Below are 19,960 nucleotides of genomic sequence, written 5' to 3' on the forward strand. Positions count from 1 at the left end.
AATCCAACAGAACAGGTCATCATATTAAACTAAGATTTTAAATTATATAGAACAGATTTCCTTGGTTTCCTTCAGGCTTTTTTACTTCTGAATGTTTTCAGGTCACACCAGTCCTCTGTGTTCAGACAAGCCTCCAGGCCAGGCTATGGACAGTGTGGAAACTCTTCCATAGCCTGAAAGTGTCCTCAGAGAGAAGATAGACAGTGAGACAGTCCGCCATTAGTCATCCAATAGACAAACAGAAAGAGATACAGTAAATCAGGACGACAGATTAACTGACAGGAAGTAAAGCAGTGAGCCAGATGGGCAATAAAATATGTGTATAGGTACTTTGGGTGTACTGTACAGGTTAGAAAGATAGATACTGTTGTTCAGGCTTTACATTTATATGTACTGTATATGTATTCACTGTTTGGTGGCCAGCCACTATAAAACCAATAACATGTCTGTCCTCTGAGAACAGCAGTGATGCCTGATGCCTGATTTAAAAACAAAAATATGTAAAACATGATGCGAAGGGGAAAGTGAGCTGTCAGACTGTAGTCACTTCTGGGGGAGGAAAAGGCGGCAGCGAGGGATAACTCAAAGAGCTGTTCAAATAAATGTCTGGCAGATGGAGAATGACAATCCTCACGACAAGAATGTCCACAGGACTTTTAGTGTTATGCAATGAAAAAAAAGTGTATCTGCTGGGATGAGGGCTGCAAATCAGCTGAGACAGTCTCAGCGAGTAAGGGAGTGTGTTGGCTGGTGTAGTAACAGGGTGAATCTAGTCACAGTGTTAAAGGGTGGGTCTTCATGGAATCACCTCAGCATGTTCCAGTCGTTTTCACCAACATTCCTATGTGTCACAAAGATAAATTCTGCTACACAGTTTTCCTTTCCTTATACAGTGTGTGTGTATGTGTGTGTGTGTGTGTGCATGTGTGTGTCAGGGGGAATCAGAGGCTCCATCAGAAGAACCTGAAACTGAGCGCTGCGGACATGTACCGCTGGAAACTCTCGTCTCAGGAGCCATGCAGCATGACATGCTCGATAGGTATTTTCAAACAAACTTAAATTATATGTGCAGTTACATAATTAAGTTGTATTTCCATGACAGTCTCATAACTGTCTGATTAACCCTCAAACCCACCACAGGGCTAGTGTTAGGAGTAGATACAGATCTAAGTGTCTGCATCTTAGACTGTTTGTATAGAAATGGACATTGAAATGGACATTGTCTCTGGGTCCTGAGCTTGAAAGCTTAATAAATTCAATGATCTTTTTCTTGAGGAGTTTATGGTCCCAATCACTAGTTTCAGTTTTTTCAATACAACATGAGGTCTATTTTGTAAATGATAATAAAGCAGGGGAATCTTGAGGGCTCCCTCATTGCTCACTTCTTTTCCAGCATGGTTGCAAGTTTAGTAGGTGGACATGCAGTGGATGAGCTCTCAGAAAGACCTGCCCCACATGATGGTGCCGGCATCACAGGAATTCACATCATTCAACACAGGATTGATACTGTTGATACTATTGTTCTGCAGGTTTCTGTAACATTACATAAATGTAACTTTTCCTCAAAAAAAAACAAACTTTTAATATTAGTCTTATTGTGCATTCACGCCGTTGTTACGAGCAGGCCTAGGAGAAAAACCTGATTGTAACAATACTAAGAAGACTCCCTCTTCCCAACTCCCAAAAGAACCACCAGCAACCAACTAAACAAACCATTTTAAAGGTTTATTAAAAACAAGCACAGAAATGTCTGCTGACTGTGAGTGGTTCAAGGAAGTCCACTGCAGCTGGGATGATCAGGCCTCTTATACCAGAACCTCTGTGTGCAGGACCAATCAGCTCCCAGGATCCACCTAGATTCTCACACACATTTCATTCACTCAAACATGCACACCTGTAACCCATCGCACACCTGCATGCAGACACATACACACAGGGAAAAGAAACACGACAGCCATATACAAAGCTATTTCAGTCACATTGCAGTTGGTGTGGACTCACTTCAGGCTAGTGCTAGAGCTAATAATGTTTTCTCATCACATGAAAACATTTCATTATGTTTAGTGTAACTGTTTTTCTTTTGTGTGGTTTCTTTTTGTATCTAATCAATTGTTGCTCTCCATCCAGGAGTTTCAAAGTCTTTTGTCACATGTATTCGCTATGATGGTGTCGAGGTGCACGATATGTATTGTGATGCTCTGACCAGACCTGAGCCGGTCCACGACTTCTGTATTGGCCGAGAATGTCAGCCCAGGTACAGTCCACTGGAGTAAAAAAATACTTTAAATCCACTGGAATTAAGCTGTTTTTACTTATCTTACCAAACAGTGTGTGTCAGAACCTTATTTTGCATTGATCTGATGTTTAGGTGGGAGGCAAGCAGCTGGAGCGAGTGTTCCAGGACCTGCGGGGAAGGTTTCCAGTTTCGGCAGGTTCGCTGTTGGAAGATGTTGTCTCCGGGCCTGGACAGCTCTGTCTATAGCGACCTGTGTACCATAGTCGACCTGGAGAGACCCATGGAGAGACGAGCCTGCAAAAGCCCAGCCTGTGGGCCACAGTGGGAGGTGGCCGAGTGGACTGAGGTATCTATCTATCTATCTATCTATCTATCTATCTATCTGTCTGTCTGTCTGTCTATCTATCTATCTATCTATCTATCTATCTATCTATCTATCTATCTATCTATCATCTTAAATACTTTAAAGCATCAGACATAGGTATGAACTCAAAACAAGGTCAACTGGAGGAGGTGGATGTCGCTTTCTAACAGTAATGTCCAGTGATGAACCTGTTTCCTCTTCAGGTATCTGAAGCTGCAGTACATGTTTACTGTACTAAAACACATTTAAATTGTCTCTGTGCTTCTCCATCCAGTGTCCTGCTAAATGTGGCCGAAAGGCCCAGGTGACCCGTGATGTGCGCTGCTCTGACGAGGCCAGACCATGTGACCTGATGACCAAACCACCAATCATCAAAAACTGCACAGGACCGCCCTGTGAACGCCACTGGACTGTGTCTGAGTGGGGACCTGTAAGTGTCTGTACACTATACCAGTACACATACAGATCATTTGTGTGTTATTTTAATTTTGATCCAAACACAAATTGTGTTTTTTTCCTCCACTGTGAAGAAAAGACAGTTATGTTGATTTAATGATTATTATCATAACCCATGTCTGAGTCATTCAGTAAAACAAATTCCTTGTGTTCTTAACGCGTTTTCCTCCATCTAATGTTTGTAAGATTGATAGTTTCACCTGTCCACAGCTGTCTGTACTACACAGTGTGAATTTACAGCTTTTATTGTCTTCTACAGACAAATGTAGTTTGTGATGTTCCACTCAAAGTCAAAGTCTGGAAACTTTAAGGTCTAATTTACAACCGTGTGGAGGCAAACGGCCCGAGCAGCTGAGAAATGTTCCTCACATGCTGTGAAATTGTTCCCACTGCAACTGCTAATGTTAGGTCAACACTTTTTTATTATTATTTATGAAATTGCCAACTGTAAAAACATGTAACTTTATATTTCTATTATACTTTGATATACCAGTTTGTTATGTTCAGCAGTGTAGTAAAACTTTTTTATTGATAGACGTTTGTAGTGTTGTGTCTATTGTATTAGTGAGTGGGATAAAACACATCTGTATCCTTTAATGAGCCAAGAATATAAGAGAAATGATTCTATTTTGAAGGTTCAGTTCATCCACATCATGAAAAACATATTAGTCTATGCAAGTCCAGTCAACACCTGTGGTCCAGGTGGACATACATTGGGTCATGAGTGGATGAAGACAATTGCAGACCTCTGCAGAGTAGCCGACACAGAACCAACTCTACTCTCTCTAAGAGTGACGGGAAATATTTCAAATGTAAAGACACATTTTAACATTCTTTGGTTTTCAGCATTGGTCTGTTCCAGCGGACCTTGTAGTCGAGTGCAGCGAGCAGAATTCTGTCTTCATACACTGGACGACTGAAGACGAAGCATTTGATCTGAATGAAACAAAACAAAAGAACACAAGAAAATATAGTACATGTAAAGTTGAACAGTTTAACTGTGTAAAATATAGCCATGATTGAGGTAAACAGGACATAAAACAAAAGGACACAGTGTTCAGAGAACTATAGCTGTAAAATAACACCAAACTTACACATTGTTTACAGGGTCAGTAAACATATTCTCCTCCATGTACAGCTTTACGATAATCATTTGATATAAGCTGCAAAAAGAAGGTTATTAATTAAAAATAAAATACTTATATACTTAATAACTTCATATAATTACTTTATTATTAATTTAAATACTGGCTCACATTATGTGCTTTAGCAACTATGCCCATGAAATACAAACACAAACACTGCCCTGTGTTCTAGTTACAGATATAAAACTACACATAACATTTAAATAAGTGTGTGAAATGACCTGTTCAGCAGAAAGTCACTGTCAGTTTGTCAACATTTGTCCCTCATCAGTGATCACACTTGGTAACAGCGATGTTTTTTGTTATCGTCCATCGTCTGCCAGGAAACATGTTTTCGGTGCCGTGTTTTATTTTCTTTCATGACGTAGATTCAGGTGTCGGTGCTCTTTCTTCAGCAGCATAATAAATATGACCCTCCATCCTCAAAAATGTGGCATGCCGTATTTAACTTCTCTCAGTGCTCTCTCTCTCACACAACTTCCCTCTCTGTCATGTGACAGTTTCTTGTTCATTGCTGGAGCTCCCAGCGTGACATATGTATGTTTGTCCACGTCAGGCTCCTGTACAAACACTGGTGTCCTTTGTTTGGACAGTGAATTAGATGTTTGCTAATATAACCCTAGAAATACCACAAACTGTAACTTCAAATAATGTAATGTAATTTTTCAAATGTTACAAAGTCCCACATGTTAGTGCTTTAATCATATATTTTGCTTGAAATGTCAGCTACACACCCATATACAACCTAATTATATCTAAAGAGACATTTTTCCAGTATTCCTACTGGATTTTAAATGCTTAGAATTCCCATTAGATTTTTGATGGCTCAGCTTGTATTTGACTAATTACCATCAAATTAAGCACAGTATATATATATATATATATATATATATATATACTGTATATATATATATATATATATATATATATGAACAGTATATTCATACATACATACATACATTTTCTAAAATAAATTTTGCCAATCTCATAGGACAATAGGTGAGGTACACCCCGGACAGTCCATCGCAGGACCACATAAAGAGACAAACAACCATTCAACCATACACTCTCACTCTCACTCTCACAACTACGGTCAATTTAGATTGTCCAATTTACCTGATCCCCATATTGCATGTTTTTGGACTGTGGGAGGAAGCCGGAGAACCCCCACGCACACATGGGGAGAACTATCCTATACTGTACTATTGTTACCTGCATCTATGCTCTGAATTGTTTACCATACTGTTCTATGTGTAACGTATGACTGTGTCTCAAGGACTGCAGATTGAAATTAGTTTAGAGAGTTACAATCTGGAAGAAAGAATATTTTCTCTTGTGATATAATGCTGCTGTACATGGTCCCTGTTTAATAAACTAAGAAATGAATGCAGGTGACTGACATGGTGATAAGTCCTCCACAACCATGAGTAGCTGTGTTGTAGCTGTAACCCTCATTTAGCCTTACTGACTACTCTAAACACCAATCCAAGTGGCAACAAGACCTTCCCTCGCAGCTTGTTTCACCAGAAATACGTAAATATGCAGAAACTTCTCGTGCTCGGAGAGCCAGGTCATGAGGAATCTAAGACTGAACATCAAAACTAATGACACTGCTCTCATAAAAACTTCAATTGTGTTGTCCATTAGAAATAATCCTGTCTTATAACAATGTGTAAGCTTAAAAGACTGACCTGTGCTGCTGTTTTAAAGGAACATTTGTCTTTGAATTCATTTCATGTAGTGCCTTGAGTGATCCGCTCTGACTTCATAATCAAAAATGTCCTCTCCTGAGTAATGTATTCTGACCTCTGACCACATGTTGCTGTAGTGCTCGGGCTCGTGCGGCCAGGGGAAGATGGTGCGTCATGTGTACTGTAAGGCTCTGGACGGTCGTGTGGTCCCTGAGAATCAGTGCTCTGTGGAAAACAAGCCGCTGGCCATCCATCCCTGTGGGGAGAGAGACTGTGCTCCACACTGGCTCAGCCAAGACTGGGAGAGGGTGAGGCCCAAATCATGTTTTTACCTTTTTAAGATTTTATTCCTTTTTTATTCCGTTTACCCGTTTTTACACTCTAAATCTTAAACTTTACATTTTTCTTACACCCTTTTTGACCATTTGTTTTGATTACAATTTGAGGTATTGGTGTCTTACAATTCTGTCTCTGTAAGATACCTTGCCTTAATATATTTAAATTTAATTCTAAACTGTTAAACTGTTTAGTTAATTCATTTGCTGTTTGTTGTGTTTCCCACAGTTTTGACATGTCACCCATCGATGAATCTCTGGTTTCTCTCCCAGTTTAATGTTTTTATATTGTATTAACACAATGATTGTAGATAAAGATGGATTTATCGGCCCTTCACGATAGCAGATGAGACGTGGATCTGAATTTTTTGATGTTATTAGTGACACCTGAGTCTGACTCGTGGTTGGTCTAGTGGATGTATAGATGGGAACACGATACCATGGCTCCACTCTACGATCACTACTGCACAGATAACAATGTCACCCCCTGTATCTTACATACTGTCAGTGGGAAGAGGGTGGAACTGTGTCAGCCATCTTTGTTTGCAATCGTTGGTTGTTTTTATATACAGTCACTGATTGTCTCGATTGATTGTTGGTGTCTTCTAATTCAGATATGATAGTCAGTACCTTAATTTTCCCTCTGCAGTGCAACACGACTTGTGGTCGTGGTGTGAAGCAAAGGAGCGTCATGTGTGTCGGCATCAATGGAGGAAAGTTTCAGATCTTTGACGATGAAGCGTGTGGAGGGAGCGAGAAGCCAGAGGAGGAAAACACCTGCTTTGAGAGACCGTGCTTCAAATGGTACACCACTCCCTGGTCAGAGGTGAGGTCACAAAGTGCACACGATTGTTCCCAGGATTCCTTTTCTATTGTGTCTTTCATGAATAGTATCCAGGTGTTGTCCAGGTACAATAATTTAACAAGACTCTTACACTTAAACAAATGTGATCATGTACCAGGGAACAGAAAACCCATTTGATGCGTTAACTTAACAACCAATATCATATTTAGTGAGTGGCTCATATAAATCTGGTGAATATAGAACTCGTGGAGAGCCCATGAGTTGAACTTCAGGACAAAGGAACATCTGACATTATCTGGCCTATACAGTAAAACTGGGGAACATACAACATGCATACAACTTAGATACATACATACAACAACCTTGATCACAGATTGCCTCGTGAAAATATGACAGTGGACCATAGGACATTGGGAACATAGCAGCCTGGGGGTAATATATCTTGGACCATCCTACCCTGGGGACACAGTACCTGTGAGAACATAAGACAACGGAAACATAGGACCCTGAGGACATAGCAGCTTTGACAAAACATTACCTTAGGAACATAGGACACTGACATCTTCGAACGTGTGTGTGTGTGTCTTCAGTGCACCAAGACCTGCGGTGTTGGAGTGAGGATGAGGGACGTAAAGTGTTACCAGGGCAGAGAGCTGGTCCGAGGCTGCGACCCCCTCACCAAACCAGTGGCCAAACAGACCTGCACCCTTCAGGCCTGTCCCACGGAGCCTCCAGGTAACAACATAGGGAGCTTCCCTTCTCTCCTACACAGCCAAAGGTGTCTCACTTAGAACAAACAGAAACAATATGAGCTGTTGATGGACCGAATGCCTGAAAAGATCGAGGTATGACGTTGCTTTTCGTGTCAATGAATGAAGATAGTGCAGCACTTAATAGAAATTTAGAGCTGGTGTGAGTACAGCCTCCTTCACACTAAAATTAGTGGGTACACCCAGGATTTTACTAAACCCAGATATACACTGTAAAAATAAAATAAATTAACACCATTCTTACTGCCAGAGCTTAGTATGTTCTGTGGTATTTTTTCTGACTTTGATGTGCTGGAGAAAAAAAGAGACTACCGCCACCATTCAGGTGTGGTTACTGATTTGCACCTTCTTCCCACTGATCTGATTGATGAAATTTAAAAAAATCGAGCACTGTCCAATATTGTCACAAGTAAGTTTTGCCACAAACATTCATAGCTTATGACTACGCTTATGGTTGAAAATGAATGTGCATTGTAGCGTTGCGGTGAAAAGGATGCAGGACTAAATAGCATGTTCTCCCAGGCCTTGTGGTCAAAGTTATGCTGATACAATCCTAAGGAAGTACAAAGTAATTTAACCTGAGAGTGAATGATTTAAAACCCATTTCATTTTGGGCTTAATTAGGTTTTGTAAACAGTGGGAATGGGGTGTGAACAAAGCTGACTTTAACAGGCTAAAATGGAACAAAATTAGCCAAATAAATATGGATAGAGGGTTCTGTCCGTTTCTGTTTTCTCTTTGTAACTGTGGAACAGCTACCAATAGTTGACTATACTATATAAAAATGCAACCCTTACATCCCATCCCCTTCCCATTGGCCCTCTTGTCAAAGCTCAGACCTCAGACCACTGGGAAAAATGATGCATTTTCTCCTCTGGCTCTCGACTTCAGCTACATCTGGTTTGTTGTCATGCACCATGAGAGCACAGGCCGGGTGTGTGCTGGTAGACAGGTCTGTTATTGACAGACTGGTATGCCAACAAGTTGGTTAATGTGGTCAGAATTAAATGATTGGTTGAAGAAGCTAAAATGTTTCTTTTGTTCACTTAAAAAACAAAGAGGGAATTGAATGTTCTTATGTTAAAGTAAGGTAGGTGTCAGTAACTAACACAATCATAGAAAGAAAAGGAATTATTTTGACTAACTCCCTCTGATTGCATCCCAGATGAGAGCTGCCAGGATCGCCCCTCCACCAACTGCCTGCTTGCTCTCAAAGTGAACCTGTGCAGCCACTGGTACTACAGCAAGGCATGCTGCCACTCGTGCCGTGCCATACGACCTCCACCCTCCTAGTCCAGCTCCTCCACCCAACTCCAACATGAAGACATATATGGCTATGTTTACTTGTACAGCAGTTACTGTGAATAATGCGGAAGACAAAGAGCTAAAAATCCATTTTTATAAAGCTTACTCCAGTAACTTGTATTTATGTTTGCCCACTTTAAGTTGGATATTTTAAATGAATGAAATCTGATCTGAAACAACACATGTTGACACATTGATTTGGAGTGAATGGTAAGATGTTCCTCAGTAATTTCAAACAAAAACAAATATTGAACTTTTATTTTCTTATTTTCTGGGGTTTTTTTATAACGCATAATGTTTTTTCATCAACTACCAGTACTTCTAGTTTTTCCTGGGACACACCAAGGCCACTGCAGAAAATGTGTCTCATTGCCGCTGTCTGTCGATTTTGGTCAGTAATACCATTCTCTATAAGCTTGAGATGCAATAACTCTCAAAATCAGTAGGTGGCAGTAGTCTGTTTTCATCACATGAAAAAGATAAACTGGTAGAACAAAGAGAAACCTTGCTACAGAGCAAATGGCAGGAACAAAGACACATCACTGTCACTAACAGTTCCACTGCTTGACCTCAACAGTTTTTCACTTAGAACAGCTCTACACTTAAGCTCAGATTAGACCTGCAGCTAACGATTATTCTCATAATCTATGAATCTGTCGACTATTTTCTCATTTAATCATGTTCTTGTTATGTCCTTAAACTGTAAGAAAATGTTGAAAAATGTTGATCAGAGTTTACCAAATCTGGAAATGATAATGTTTTCAAATGTCTTTTTTTGTCCACAAACCAAAATTATTCAGTTTTAACAATTGCTTTGTTATATGGAGCAAATAAACAAGAAATTATTCACATTTGAGTAGTATTTAAAAAATCAGAGAACTTTTTGTTTGAGTTCTGTTTTTTTCAATAATTAAAACAGAACTCAAACCAATTAATCGATTATCAAAATAGCTAACGATTAATAATCAAATAATTGTTGCAGCCATAGTTCTATAGTGTAACTTAAGAAAGAACAGTCTGGAAATGCCAGGTAAAAAAAAAGAAATGAGTATAATTATTATTAAAAAAAAATTATTTTATTTTTTTCTTGAGGTGATTAATGAAAAATGCCTCCTGTGGGAGTATTTATTTTTTGAGCTTTCTTTGATTTTCTTGCTTCTGCTTTTCTTCTCCCGTGGGGACGTCTAAAACGCGTAACATGAAAAAGCTTAACATAGTTTAATGTCCCAAAACAGCGATCGATCATCTCATGGATACCTCTAAGTATGTCCATAAGAAATTTGGTGATGATATGTCCACTTTCACCTCTCCAAAAGTCTAAGCTTAATGTAGCTTGGTGTGTCCCGGCCTCAACAGTTCTTAGTTACAGCTGAATTTACCTTTTCTTTTTTTTTCATCATGACATTGATCATCACATCTGAACCATAACAGGAAATGCTGATTAGTGTTTCAGCTCTGATTGAACATTGTCCTCTGACATCATGGGGAGTTGGGGACACAGTGGAGTCACCAGATACATTAAATTATTTCTCATCTGAACATAATGCATGGTTAGGATATATAATGCAGATACCATTTAATCTTATTTAATTGTGTTTGGGTTCGAAGTCTGTCACGGCCCAACAGGAAGTAAGACGAAAATACACTGCCTGGCCAAAAAAAAGTGGTCTAATATTTGGTTGAACCGCCTTTAGCTTTGATTACACTCACTCGCTGTGGCATTGTTTCCATAAGCTTCTGCAATGTCACAAGATTTATTTCTGTCCAGTGTTGCATTCATTTTTCACCAAGATCTTGTATTGATGATGGAGAGTCGGACCACTGAGCAAAGCCTTCTCCAGCACATCCCAAAGATTCTCAGTGGGGTTTAGGTCTGGACTCATGTAATGGCCAATCCATGCGTGAAAATGATGTCTCATGCTCCCTTTACCACTCTTTCACAATTTGAGCACAATGAATCCTGACATTGTCATCTTGGAATATGCCCGTGCTATCAGGGAAGAAATCCATTGATGGAATAATCTGGTCATGCAGTATATTCAGGAAGTCAGCTTACTTCATTCTTTGGGCACATGATGTTGCTGAACCTGGACCTGACCAACTGCAGTTACCCCAGATCATAGCACTGCCGTCACAGGCTTGTACAGTAGCATTAGGCATAATGGGTGCATCACTTCATCTGCCAAATCCAGGTGGCGACATTTTTTTGGACCAGCCAGTGTATATATATATATTTACATTCCTCTACCATATTTATTAGTCATAGCACATTTTCATTTATCTTGACGCTCCTGATGCCAGTTGGTGGTTACTCATCAGCTCAGCTGAGGCCAGTTGTTGTGTGTGTGCATGTGTGTGTGTGTGAGAGGAGAGAGGCCGAACAAACACACACACACAGATAAAGAGTCCTGACACTTGAAGTATGAAATGTATTCAGACGTGTACATGTATGTCTCATGTTTAACTAATGTGTACTGTGTTTTTATATGGATACCTCTTTTTACGAAACAAAAGTATGCAAATTGTATATTGATGATAATAAACTGAAAAACAAATGGTACTGACTTGTATTTTAAATAAATAACAGTTCAAATGAGTGTCTTTGTTGTGTCCTTGTTGTTTTACTGTACATACACATACGTGCATATTGTCAACGACTGCAAAAAATTGTCCAGCTCTAAGGTTTGCAGTGAAAAAAAGGTCTCAATTTCTGTGGGAAAACTCAGCATTGGGAATTCAATATGTAAATCTCATATGACTTTGTGATGTTAAACTCTAAAATTATAATCTAGATCAGGGTTTCTCAATCCTGGTTGTGACAATCCTGGCGGCTCATCATAAACTTAAGGTTGTTTGAGGGTTCAGATGCTGTAAATGTGATAACAGTTGTCGTCACAGTTGTGACACTTGTGACACTTAAATTCTATTTTTCAATAGAATTTAAATTTATGTAATTAATGTAACTAATGTAAATATTATAAATCTAAATGCATCTAAATAAATATAGATGCATTTATATTTATCTGTGTTATAAACAATCTAATAAACTGCATTTTGTTGCATTGTTCTGAACAAGTGTAATGACAATAAAGTTGAATCTAATCTAATCTAATTACACTGATGTGTGTCTGAAGTGTCTGAATTAACAAAGATGCAAACTGATAAAAAAAACAACAATAATTATATTCAGCAGTGCAGGATTTTCGCCTTATGTCAGCTGGGATTGGCACCAGCATCCCTGCGACCCTCATGTGGAGGATAAAGCGGTAGACGATGAATGAATGAATGAAAGTTTAATTGAAGTAACACACACACACATTCTTGGACAGCATCCTAGGTAAGGACACTCATAGATATAATGCATTTTTACATAATGCCCTTTACCCTAACTTTAACCATCACAGCTAACACACACACACACACACACAGGATGGAAAAGAGCTGCTGATGACCCCTGCTGGTCAATATGAGCACTTTTGGTGTAGATAACAGCTACAGATTCATTCAACACTGATTCAAAGTTGGATTTATTCTGTTTGTTCACAAATGAAGGTACAGTCATGTGACCTGATGTTTTGCCCATGATGCAATGTTTTCAAACTAAAATGCTGCTGTTTTACAAACATGACAAAGTGGAAACAACACATCATGCGTTCATCCGTCCATCTATGATGCTTATGAAAAATGTTGCATCATCAGGACACCTGACTACTTAAAAAACATACACACACATCAATAATACATGTCAGAGGAAACAGTGGGGCAGTAAACACAGCACTGATCACGCATATGTTTAGATTGCTGTCATTTCCAAAAAACTGATCTAATTTACCATCATGAAGAAATGAAAAAAGTGATGATAAAAGTTCAATAGCTTAGCACAGCCTCAGTCATCAGGACACATGGGCGTTGTCTCATTAGATCATACAACACTTGAAATGTTTCCGGTGTCACTGTGAGTTCACACAGTGACACAGTCTCATCCCGACAGTGTCATCACTCTGGTGGTTCTCGATCTGAGATCAAGTCTTAGTTGCATCTGCTATTGAAATGTATGTAAAGTTCACCTTAATGGCACAGGGATTTGAAATAATAATAAACTCAGTAATTTGAGCAAAACACTTCTGAATAGGTCTTTTTCATTGCAAACATCTTGACGGATCACATTGGGAATATATATACGTACTTTATATATATATATATACGTATATATATATATATACATTAGGAAATTCACACTGAACCTGAGGCTGTCGTACAGTTGCCTCACTGAGCGCCTCTACCAGATGATCCTTCTTCATACTATTTGAGCAGGAGCCTCCACTGTAGGTTATTAATGTGTTACTGTGTAGACTACATCATATAGTGTGCAGTGCATCACTCTAGAAATGTATTTGTGCCTTCAAAAGGGTCTCGGGAACTTGTGTCTATGACATGGGAGGTTTGAACACAATATGCTCGCACAGTTGCAACAATAGTATTGTGGAAAGCTACTATGGTGCAGGTAAGGTAAATAATAATAATGTGTAAACTTTTCTTCAGACAAATTAAAAGTATTCCATTCAACTAAAATTGTCACAACCCTCGGACCGTTTTCTTTACCCAATGTTTTTAGTTCTGTCTGGTTTTCAGTTCCTTGTTTCCTGTTCAATTTTGAAGATTTTCCATGTGTGTACCATGTATGTCCAGTCTGGATTCCTGTCCTGCCTTCCCTGACTGTCTGTCCCACCCTACTGTGTTTCACCTGTGTCTTGTTGGTCTCACCTGTGTTTGATTGTCCCTGCCTCCTCAGTGTATTTAGTCTCTGTGCTCTCCAGCGTCTCTGTTGGTTCATTTTGGTTTGTGTGGTTTGTCTGGTCATGTCTCAGTCCCATCTGTTGCTCTGTTTTCTGCTTTGGTTTTCTTAACTTAACTTATAATCCATCAACAAAAATAACTTAAAATTTTAAACGTGTAAACTCTTTCCATTTATGATGCAAATATGAATATGTCTCATAAAAGACAACCCAACCTTGAAGGCAAATAAACACCTACCTCTGAATTAAAATATTTTTTACACTAATTTCTGTCTCGTGGTGAATTCAGTCAACAAAAACAAAATTTCTCTTAACTTTAGTAGAAAAACTCAATTTGTTAATTAGCAGGTTCATATTTTATTGTATTCAACACACAAATATACTGGTCAGGTACTCTACACGCTAAAACACAAAAGTCAGGATTAAAAGGATCAGATTTGTGTGTTTCAAATTCTATTAGAGATGTTGACCTCCAACATGGCTGCCACATGGAAGCCCTCATGTTATTTAACAGGACAATACAGTGTCTTCTGTAACCACAGCACAATATTCAGATCATGTGTCCACTGACAGCACTGGATTTTTTCTGTCAGGACAGCAGCATGTCCACCAGTGTGTCCTCCAGGACAGCAAGGTGGCACTGCCATTGTCCTGCCCACTCCTAGACGTCAGTGCTGACACTGTGGGTCACCACCTCCCTCATGGAGACAGAGCGGATGAGGTTGAGCTTCTGGTAAAGGCTGTCCAGATCTGTGGGCAGTTCCAGGTCCTGCTGCTGCACAGTCCTGTAGCTTATCCTGCGCCTGCCATCACACAGCCTCTCCGGGTGCTGCAAGTAAAAAGGCAGTGAGCAGCGGGCGCAGGATGGGCAGAAGGCATGTGAGCGCTGGCACCTGCGTGGTGGAGGCGTTGGGGAGTAGCTGATGGGCCCGTTGGCCTCAGTGAGAAAGGTTGGAGGGTAGGTCTCAGGTTCGTTGATGTAATGCTCTGGTGTGGGAGGTGTAGGAGGAGCACAAAGAGCCAGGGGGTGGGACGGCGACATGGTGACAAACTCTGGTTCCTCCTCTTCCCCCTTCTCAGACTCCTCCCTCTTACAGCAGTAATACTGATGCAGTTAAACACAGGGAAGAGAAACTGTAGGTCTGAGTCACTGTTAATATGGTTTTACTTGTGGTAGCACTTATGGCAAGCTGTTTTAACATTTCATCAGTATTCATTCTTACTAGTCAAAACTACAGTTACATATATCTGTAATTCAGTTTTTACTAGTCATAATGATGTCACTTTTGCCATTCATGTGTATGGGGTTTGTCATTATAGATATCTGCAACGATATCTTTAATTATCCTCATCTACATTGTCCGTATTAGATATCTTGGATTAAGTTTCAGATAGTCACAATGAAGATGCAAATATCTGAAACTGGAATTGTAGATAATGACAAACCCCATACACATGAATGGAACAAGTGGACTAGTAAAAACTGAATTACAGATATCTCCGAAACTGTAGTTTTGACTAGAAAGATATCTGTAATGGTAATTCAAACTTGGCGATTAAATGTTAAAAAAGGCTTGCCATAAGCGCTAATGTGTTGCATGCTACACAGTGAACATGACGGCAAGTTGCAGTCAACCACTCAAACTGAATAGAATCAGCACATCCAAGAGTAATGCAGAAATGTAGATCTGTTTAAAATAAAATAAAGCCCCTTTCATGCAGAAATTAGCAGGTACTGTATACCCTTATTTGAACCTAGTAGAATCTGGTAAAACAGGCAAAATTAGCGTTGCCACTGGTTGTTGTGCTTTTTTTCACCCTTGCGTCACCCATGCGTGAGTTGTGAAGTCATGGTCTTGCCACCTATGCTATGCTAACAGCAATGCTGACGACCAAAAGATCAATTGTAGCTTTATGTGAGAAATTACAAATCTCTGACAAAAATAGTTAATCTGGGTCTTATGCCTCCACTGATGATAGTCGTTTGACCCGAGATTAAGTGCTGTTTAAACACATTACCACTGGGTTAAAAAAAACAACAACAAAAAACTGTTAAACCCGGGAATTTTGACCAGCAGGAATGAAGACTAATGTTACTGAGCAAAGTAACAGCTGTCGGAATACAGAACTAATTTAGACCAATTCAGTAAGCAAAATAATGATTTAGGGAGCTGGTATGATTTCTAAAGTGACAGCCTCTCTGGTTCTTGAATAAGAGGACCACAAGGAAAGTGTAGAGGATGTAAGGCTATTGCCATAATGGAACCACCATTTTTCTGCTGTGATCTCAGAATTAACTACAAGCTCCAATATGCCCTGCGTTTGCAAGTCAGAACTCTAATTAAGAGCAATGTGTCATTGTAAATTGTCTGTAAAGCATCAAAAATATCAGTCCACCAAGGTGCAAGTTCATCTGGCTTTTGAAGGAGATGGAAGACATGACGTTGGTTTATTGTCTGTTACACCAAACACACTTATGATTAATTAAAAACACTCTATTAGCGCAATGTGGAAATTCTCATTATCCTTGACACAAAAGTGAACATTAACAACTGTCTGTTAAACATGACGTAGAGAGTAAAAGAGTCATACCTGTAACCTACATATACACAGTACAGCAACAATGGTCAGTAAGATGACTGTAGCCAGAATTCCTCCTGCGATGACCACTGTCCCGGCTGACATTCGAAATCTTCTCCATCAACAGCCTGCAGTCAGGAGGAGGAGGAGGAGGAGGAGGAGGAGGAGGAGGAGGATGGAAGTGAGAAGAGAAACAAGGAAGAGATGGACAATAAGAAGGAAAGGAAGAGAGGCAGGATGCAGGATGCAGGAGGAGAGAAGAAAGTAGAGAAAGAGGAAGTGACATTGAGGAGGAAATGTCAATAATGAGGGCGTAAGGGTGGATTGGTTGGAGAAAGGAGAAGAGAGACATGAGGCAAGACAGAAAGAAAATGAGACAAGAGGTGAGGAAGACGATTTTTAAATGTCTAATCCTTTTAAAATTATATTGAAACATTAGAGTGAGACATTTTGTGTTTTATTATTCATTCAAACTTCATGTTCAATGCACCAAACTTGGTCTCAAGAGTTAAATGTGTATTAGCAAATCATTTAGGGGTGGGTCAAAATATCGATTTGGTGATAGATCGCCGTCCTTTCTCATGCAACGCAATAATCGATACTATCGGGCAAATATCGACATTTCAACAAATGAAGGCTCTCTAAAGTAAACAGTCCGTTCCCGTTAAACTCGCCAGGGGTCGCTATACTTGATGTCTCCTTGTGGCAGTGGTGCTCAAATGAATGAGGAAAACTTGTGCAAAAGTTACCTGGCTGAACAAGAGAGAGTTCACAACGAGATAATGGCGGAGAAAGCTCCATCCACATTCAGTACATATACTTTTTGCACTTTGGTCTCTGTGAATAAACAGAAATCCTGCACTTATAACTTTTCACAGCTGTTTTGTTTTCTTCACTTAGATATAGTGATCTGACTGTGATATTGATTAGAACAGAATTGTTTTTATCTGACGAAAAGCAAAGTAGGAAGCTGTTTTTGAGGTAAAACAACGCCTTTGTCTTCTCACATTTGTGACTTTTATTTATGTTTATTGTTTTGAAAATAGACCTTTATCACTTCTTCTGGGCTCCGTAATTCTTCTCCTCCTGTGTTTGATAAACAGGGAACAGTACATCGAGAGTTCTTTAGAAGTTTTCTAAAAAGAAAACTGTGTCAACTCCATGTTTCTATCCATTTCTATCAATATCAGAAGAGGAAATATGTCACATTTACGTAAGATCCATATTTACATATGATAATCCAAACCAGGAAGTCATGATTGGAACAACTCTGTACATGAATACTGATCAGATGACAATTGGCATTAGGGCTGAACAATGGATCGAAATGTTATCAAAATCACAACACAGCCTACTGAAATTTTCAAAACGCAATATTTTTTAAAGCCAAAATGTGTGTCAAAATATCATTTTAGATTAATTATTGTCTTGATCTATGCACATCTTATTCTGCAGACTGAAGAGAAGACATCTTTCTTCTCACAGATCTGCACAAATATCACACAGTAATCATTTTGAATATGTTTTTCGAATGAAAATGAGAATAATGATGTAAAATTTCCATTCCCTCTGATATCGCGAATCATATTGCAAAATAATCGTATCATTTATAAGATATTTATTCAAAATCATTCAGTCCTAAGTGGCATAAACCACCCATCTTCAATGGAATGAAATTTCTTTTCCGAATAGAGTATTCACATTGGTGTGTTTTAGTGGAGCATTTTTTTTATTTTAATCAGGTTTTTAATCCAGTTATTTGTAATCATGGACGACAACAGTGAAAGCCCTGTGTGTATAACCTTAACAGACTCAGATTCTATCTAAATGTCTTTAATTTGTGTTTGTTTTATGTTAATAATACTTAAACAAAATAACTTCCTGGAAACAATGGTTGAATGATTTTAATCTGATCACGTTCAGTGTAAACCTGGTGAAATGACAGGTTAGTATTCTCTATAAAGGCCAACAAACATCCTTTCTTACACGTATACATGTGTTTTCTGATTCTCTGATTCTATTGTCTCTACTCAATAGTTAAATGTTCACGATGCCTGAGTCTAACTCCTTTGACATACTGTGAACATATTCATCTTTAGGACCACTCGTCTCATCAGTGCACAGGTGTTCCCTGTTAGTGATGGAGCTCTGGATATCAGCACAGAGTAATTTACATTCACAACCACTCATGCATCTCACACACACAAATACACATAAATGCTCTCTCTCTCTCTCACTCACACACACACACACACACACACACACAGACAAAAACACTTTCTCTCTTTCTCTCATATACACACACTCTCTCTCACACACACAAACACTTTTAAATTCAAACATCAAAACATTTTTTTTCTTTTTTTAACCAAAGTGACATGTTTTACTATACTGCTCTTAGTGTGTGTGTGTGTGCGCGCGTGTGTGTGTGTGCGCTCATACCGGTATTACTAATGTTGTGGGGACCTAAATCCGTTTACACTGTGTAAACGGATTTAGGTCCCCACAACATTGGCGCGTGTGTGTACTACTTCACATTTCATAAAACAAACACCTGACAGTGACTTGACCTGTGATAAATAATTAAACACAAGTTAATACTTCATATGATTGATTTGCTTCAGAAAACAGATTAAGACATAAAATATCAACTTGTATGCCAGTTTTACGCGTGAATTACGCGTATTATATTATTACAATATATATACAATATTTCTCTGCAGGAAACATCATTTAATCCTTTAAACGTCACAGTCACGACAGCTACCCATCATCTGATAAATATATTAACATACGTTTGAAACCCTTATGTTAGCTGATGTTTATAATCACAATAGTCCTTTAACGCGGTATACAGCGCTGAATTTGCCATGGCTGAAGTCTGACCTGCTTTCCTCGTCAGCCATGGACTCGTGAAATAAAACTCATATTCTTACCCATCACATCAGTGTTGCCTTGTCCCATGGCGTGTCCCGCGGCACATGAGGTGGTGGGCAGGAGTAGTCGACTTTCAGCAGCAGCGCTGTACATCCACAGAACAGAGGACGTCTCTCCAACGGTTTCCTCACACTTCCCCTCTTAGAGTTTTCTGTAATCTAAGAGCGGAGCTCTCTGATACACGGAGAGTTCTCTGTTTTAGTCAAATCCTCTTGATATTGTCTCCAAGTCCACAGTGACCCCGCAGGAGGGACACTTTCCAATTAACTCTGGTTTATGATGTGCGCACCGCGGAGAGTCTCATCCAGTCTGCGCTGCAGTGCGTTCATTGACGATGATGAACTGATGCGCGTCACAGCAGCGCGCGCTCAGTTGCTTCCACCATTTACACGTAGTAATTTATGATATTCGTGATTTGGGGATTAAATCTCATACTGTACACTCATTGAATCCTGAGATATGCCGATAATCTCGATTTGTAATAGCAAACCGTGGGAACATGGTTAAAGTGCAAACTGCAGTGGAGTAATAATCCCAAAA

At 39.3% G+C, this 19,960-nt stretch overlaps 2 protein-coding genes across 2 annotated transcripts in view; one reads left to right on the forward strand and one right to left on the reverse strand.

The window, feature by feature from the left end:
• adamtsl2 (ADAMTS-like 2) overlaps window positions 1-11,704 on the forward strand; it is a 29,470-nt gene extending 17,766 nt beyond the window's left edge. Inside the window, exons 12-19 of the mRNA XM_058635277.1 lie at window positions 936-1,039; window positions 2,128-2,254; window positions 2,369-2,582; window positions 2,875-3,030; window positions 6,030-6,200; window positions 6,877-7,053; window positions 7,623-7,767; window positions 8,968-11,704. Of these exons, the coding sequence (XP_058491260.1) occupies window positions 936-1,039; window positions 2,128-2,254; window positions 2,369-2,582; window positions 2,875-3,030; window positions 6,030-6,200; window positions 6,877-7,053; window positions 7,623-7,767; window positions 8,968-9,095 (1,222 nt within the window). The 3' untranslated portion in view covers window positions 9,096-11,704. The remainder of the gene's footprint in view (window positions 1-935; window positions 1,040-2,127; window positions 2,255-2,368; window positions 2,583-2,874; window positions 3,031-6,029; window positions 6,201-6,876; window positions 7,054-7,622; window positions 7,768-8,967) is intronic.
• Window positions 11,705-13,357: 1,653 nt separating this feature from the next.
• Window positions 13,358-19,711, reverse strand: LOC131464266 (protein FAM163B). Its single transcript, XM_058636668.1, has 3 exons — window positions 19,420-19,711; window positions 16,496-16,611; window positions 13,358-15,008 (listed from the first exon to the last, which is right to left on the reverse strand). Exons 2-3 carry the CDS (start codon window positions 16,586-16,588, stop codon window positions 14,565-14,567), a joined length of 537 nt encoding a protein of 178 aa, XP_058492651.1. The 5' UTR covers window positions 16,589-16,611; window positions 19,420-19,711; the 3' UTR covers window positions 13,358-14,564.
• Between the last annotated feature and the right edge of the window lie 249 nt (window positions 19,712-19,960).

Source organism: Solea solea, chromosome 8 (assembly GCF_958295425.1).
Source record: "Solea solea chromosome 8, fSolSol10.1, whole genome shotgun sequence".
In the NCBI taxonomy this organism is placed as follows: Eukaryota; Metazoa; Chordata; class Actinopteri; order Pleuronectiformes; family Soleidae; genus Solea; species Solea solea.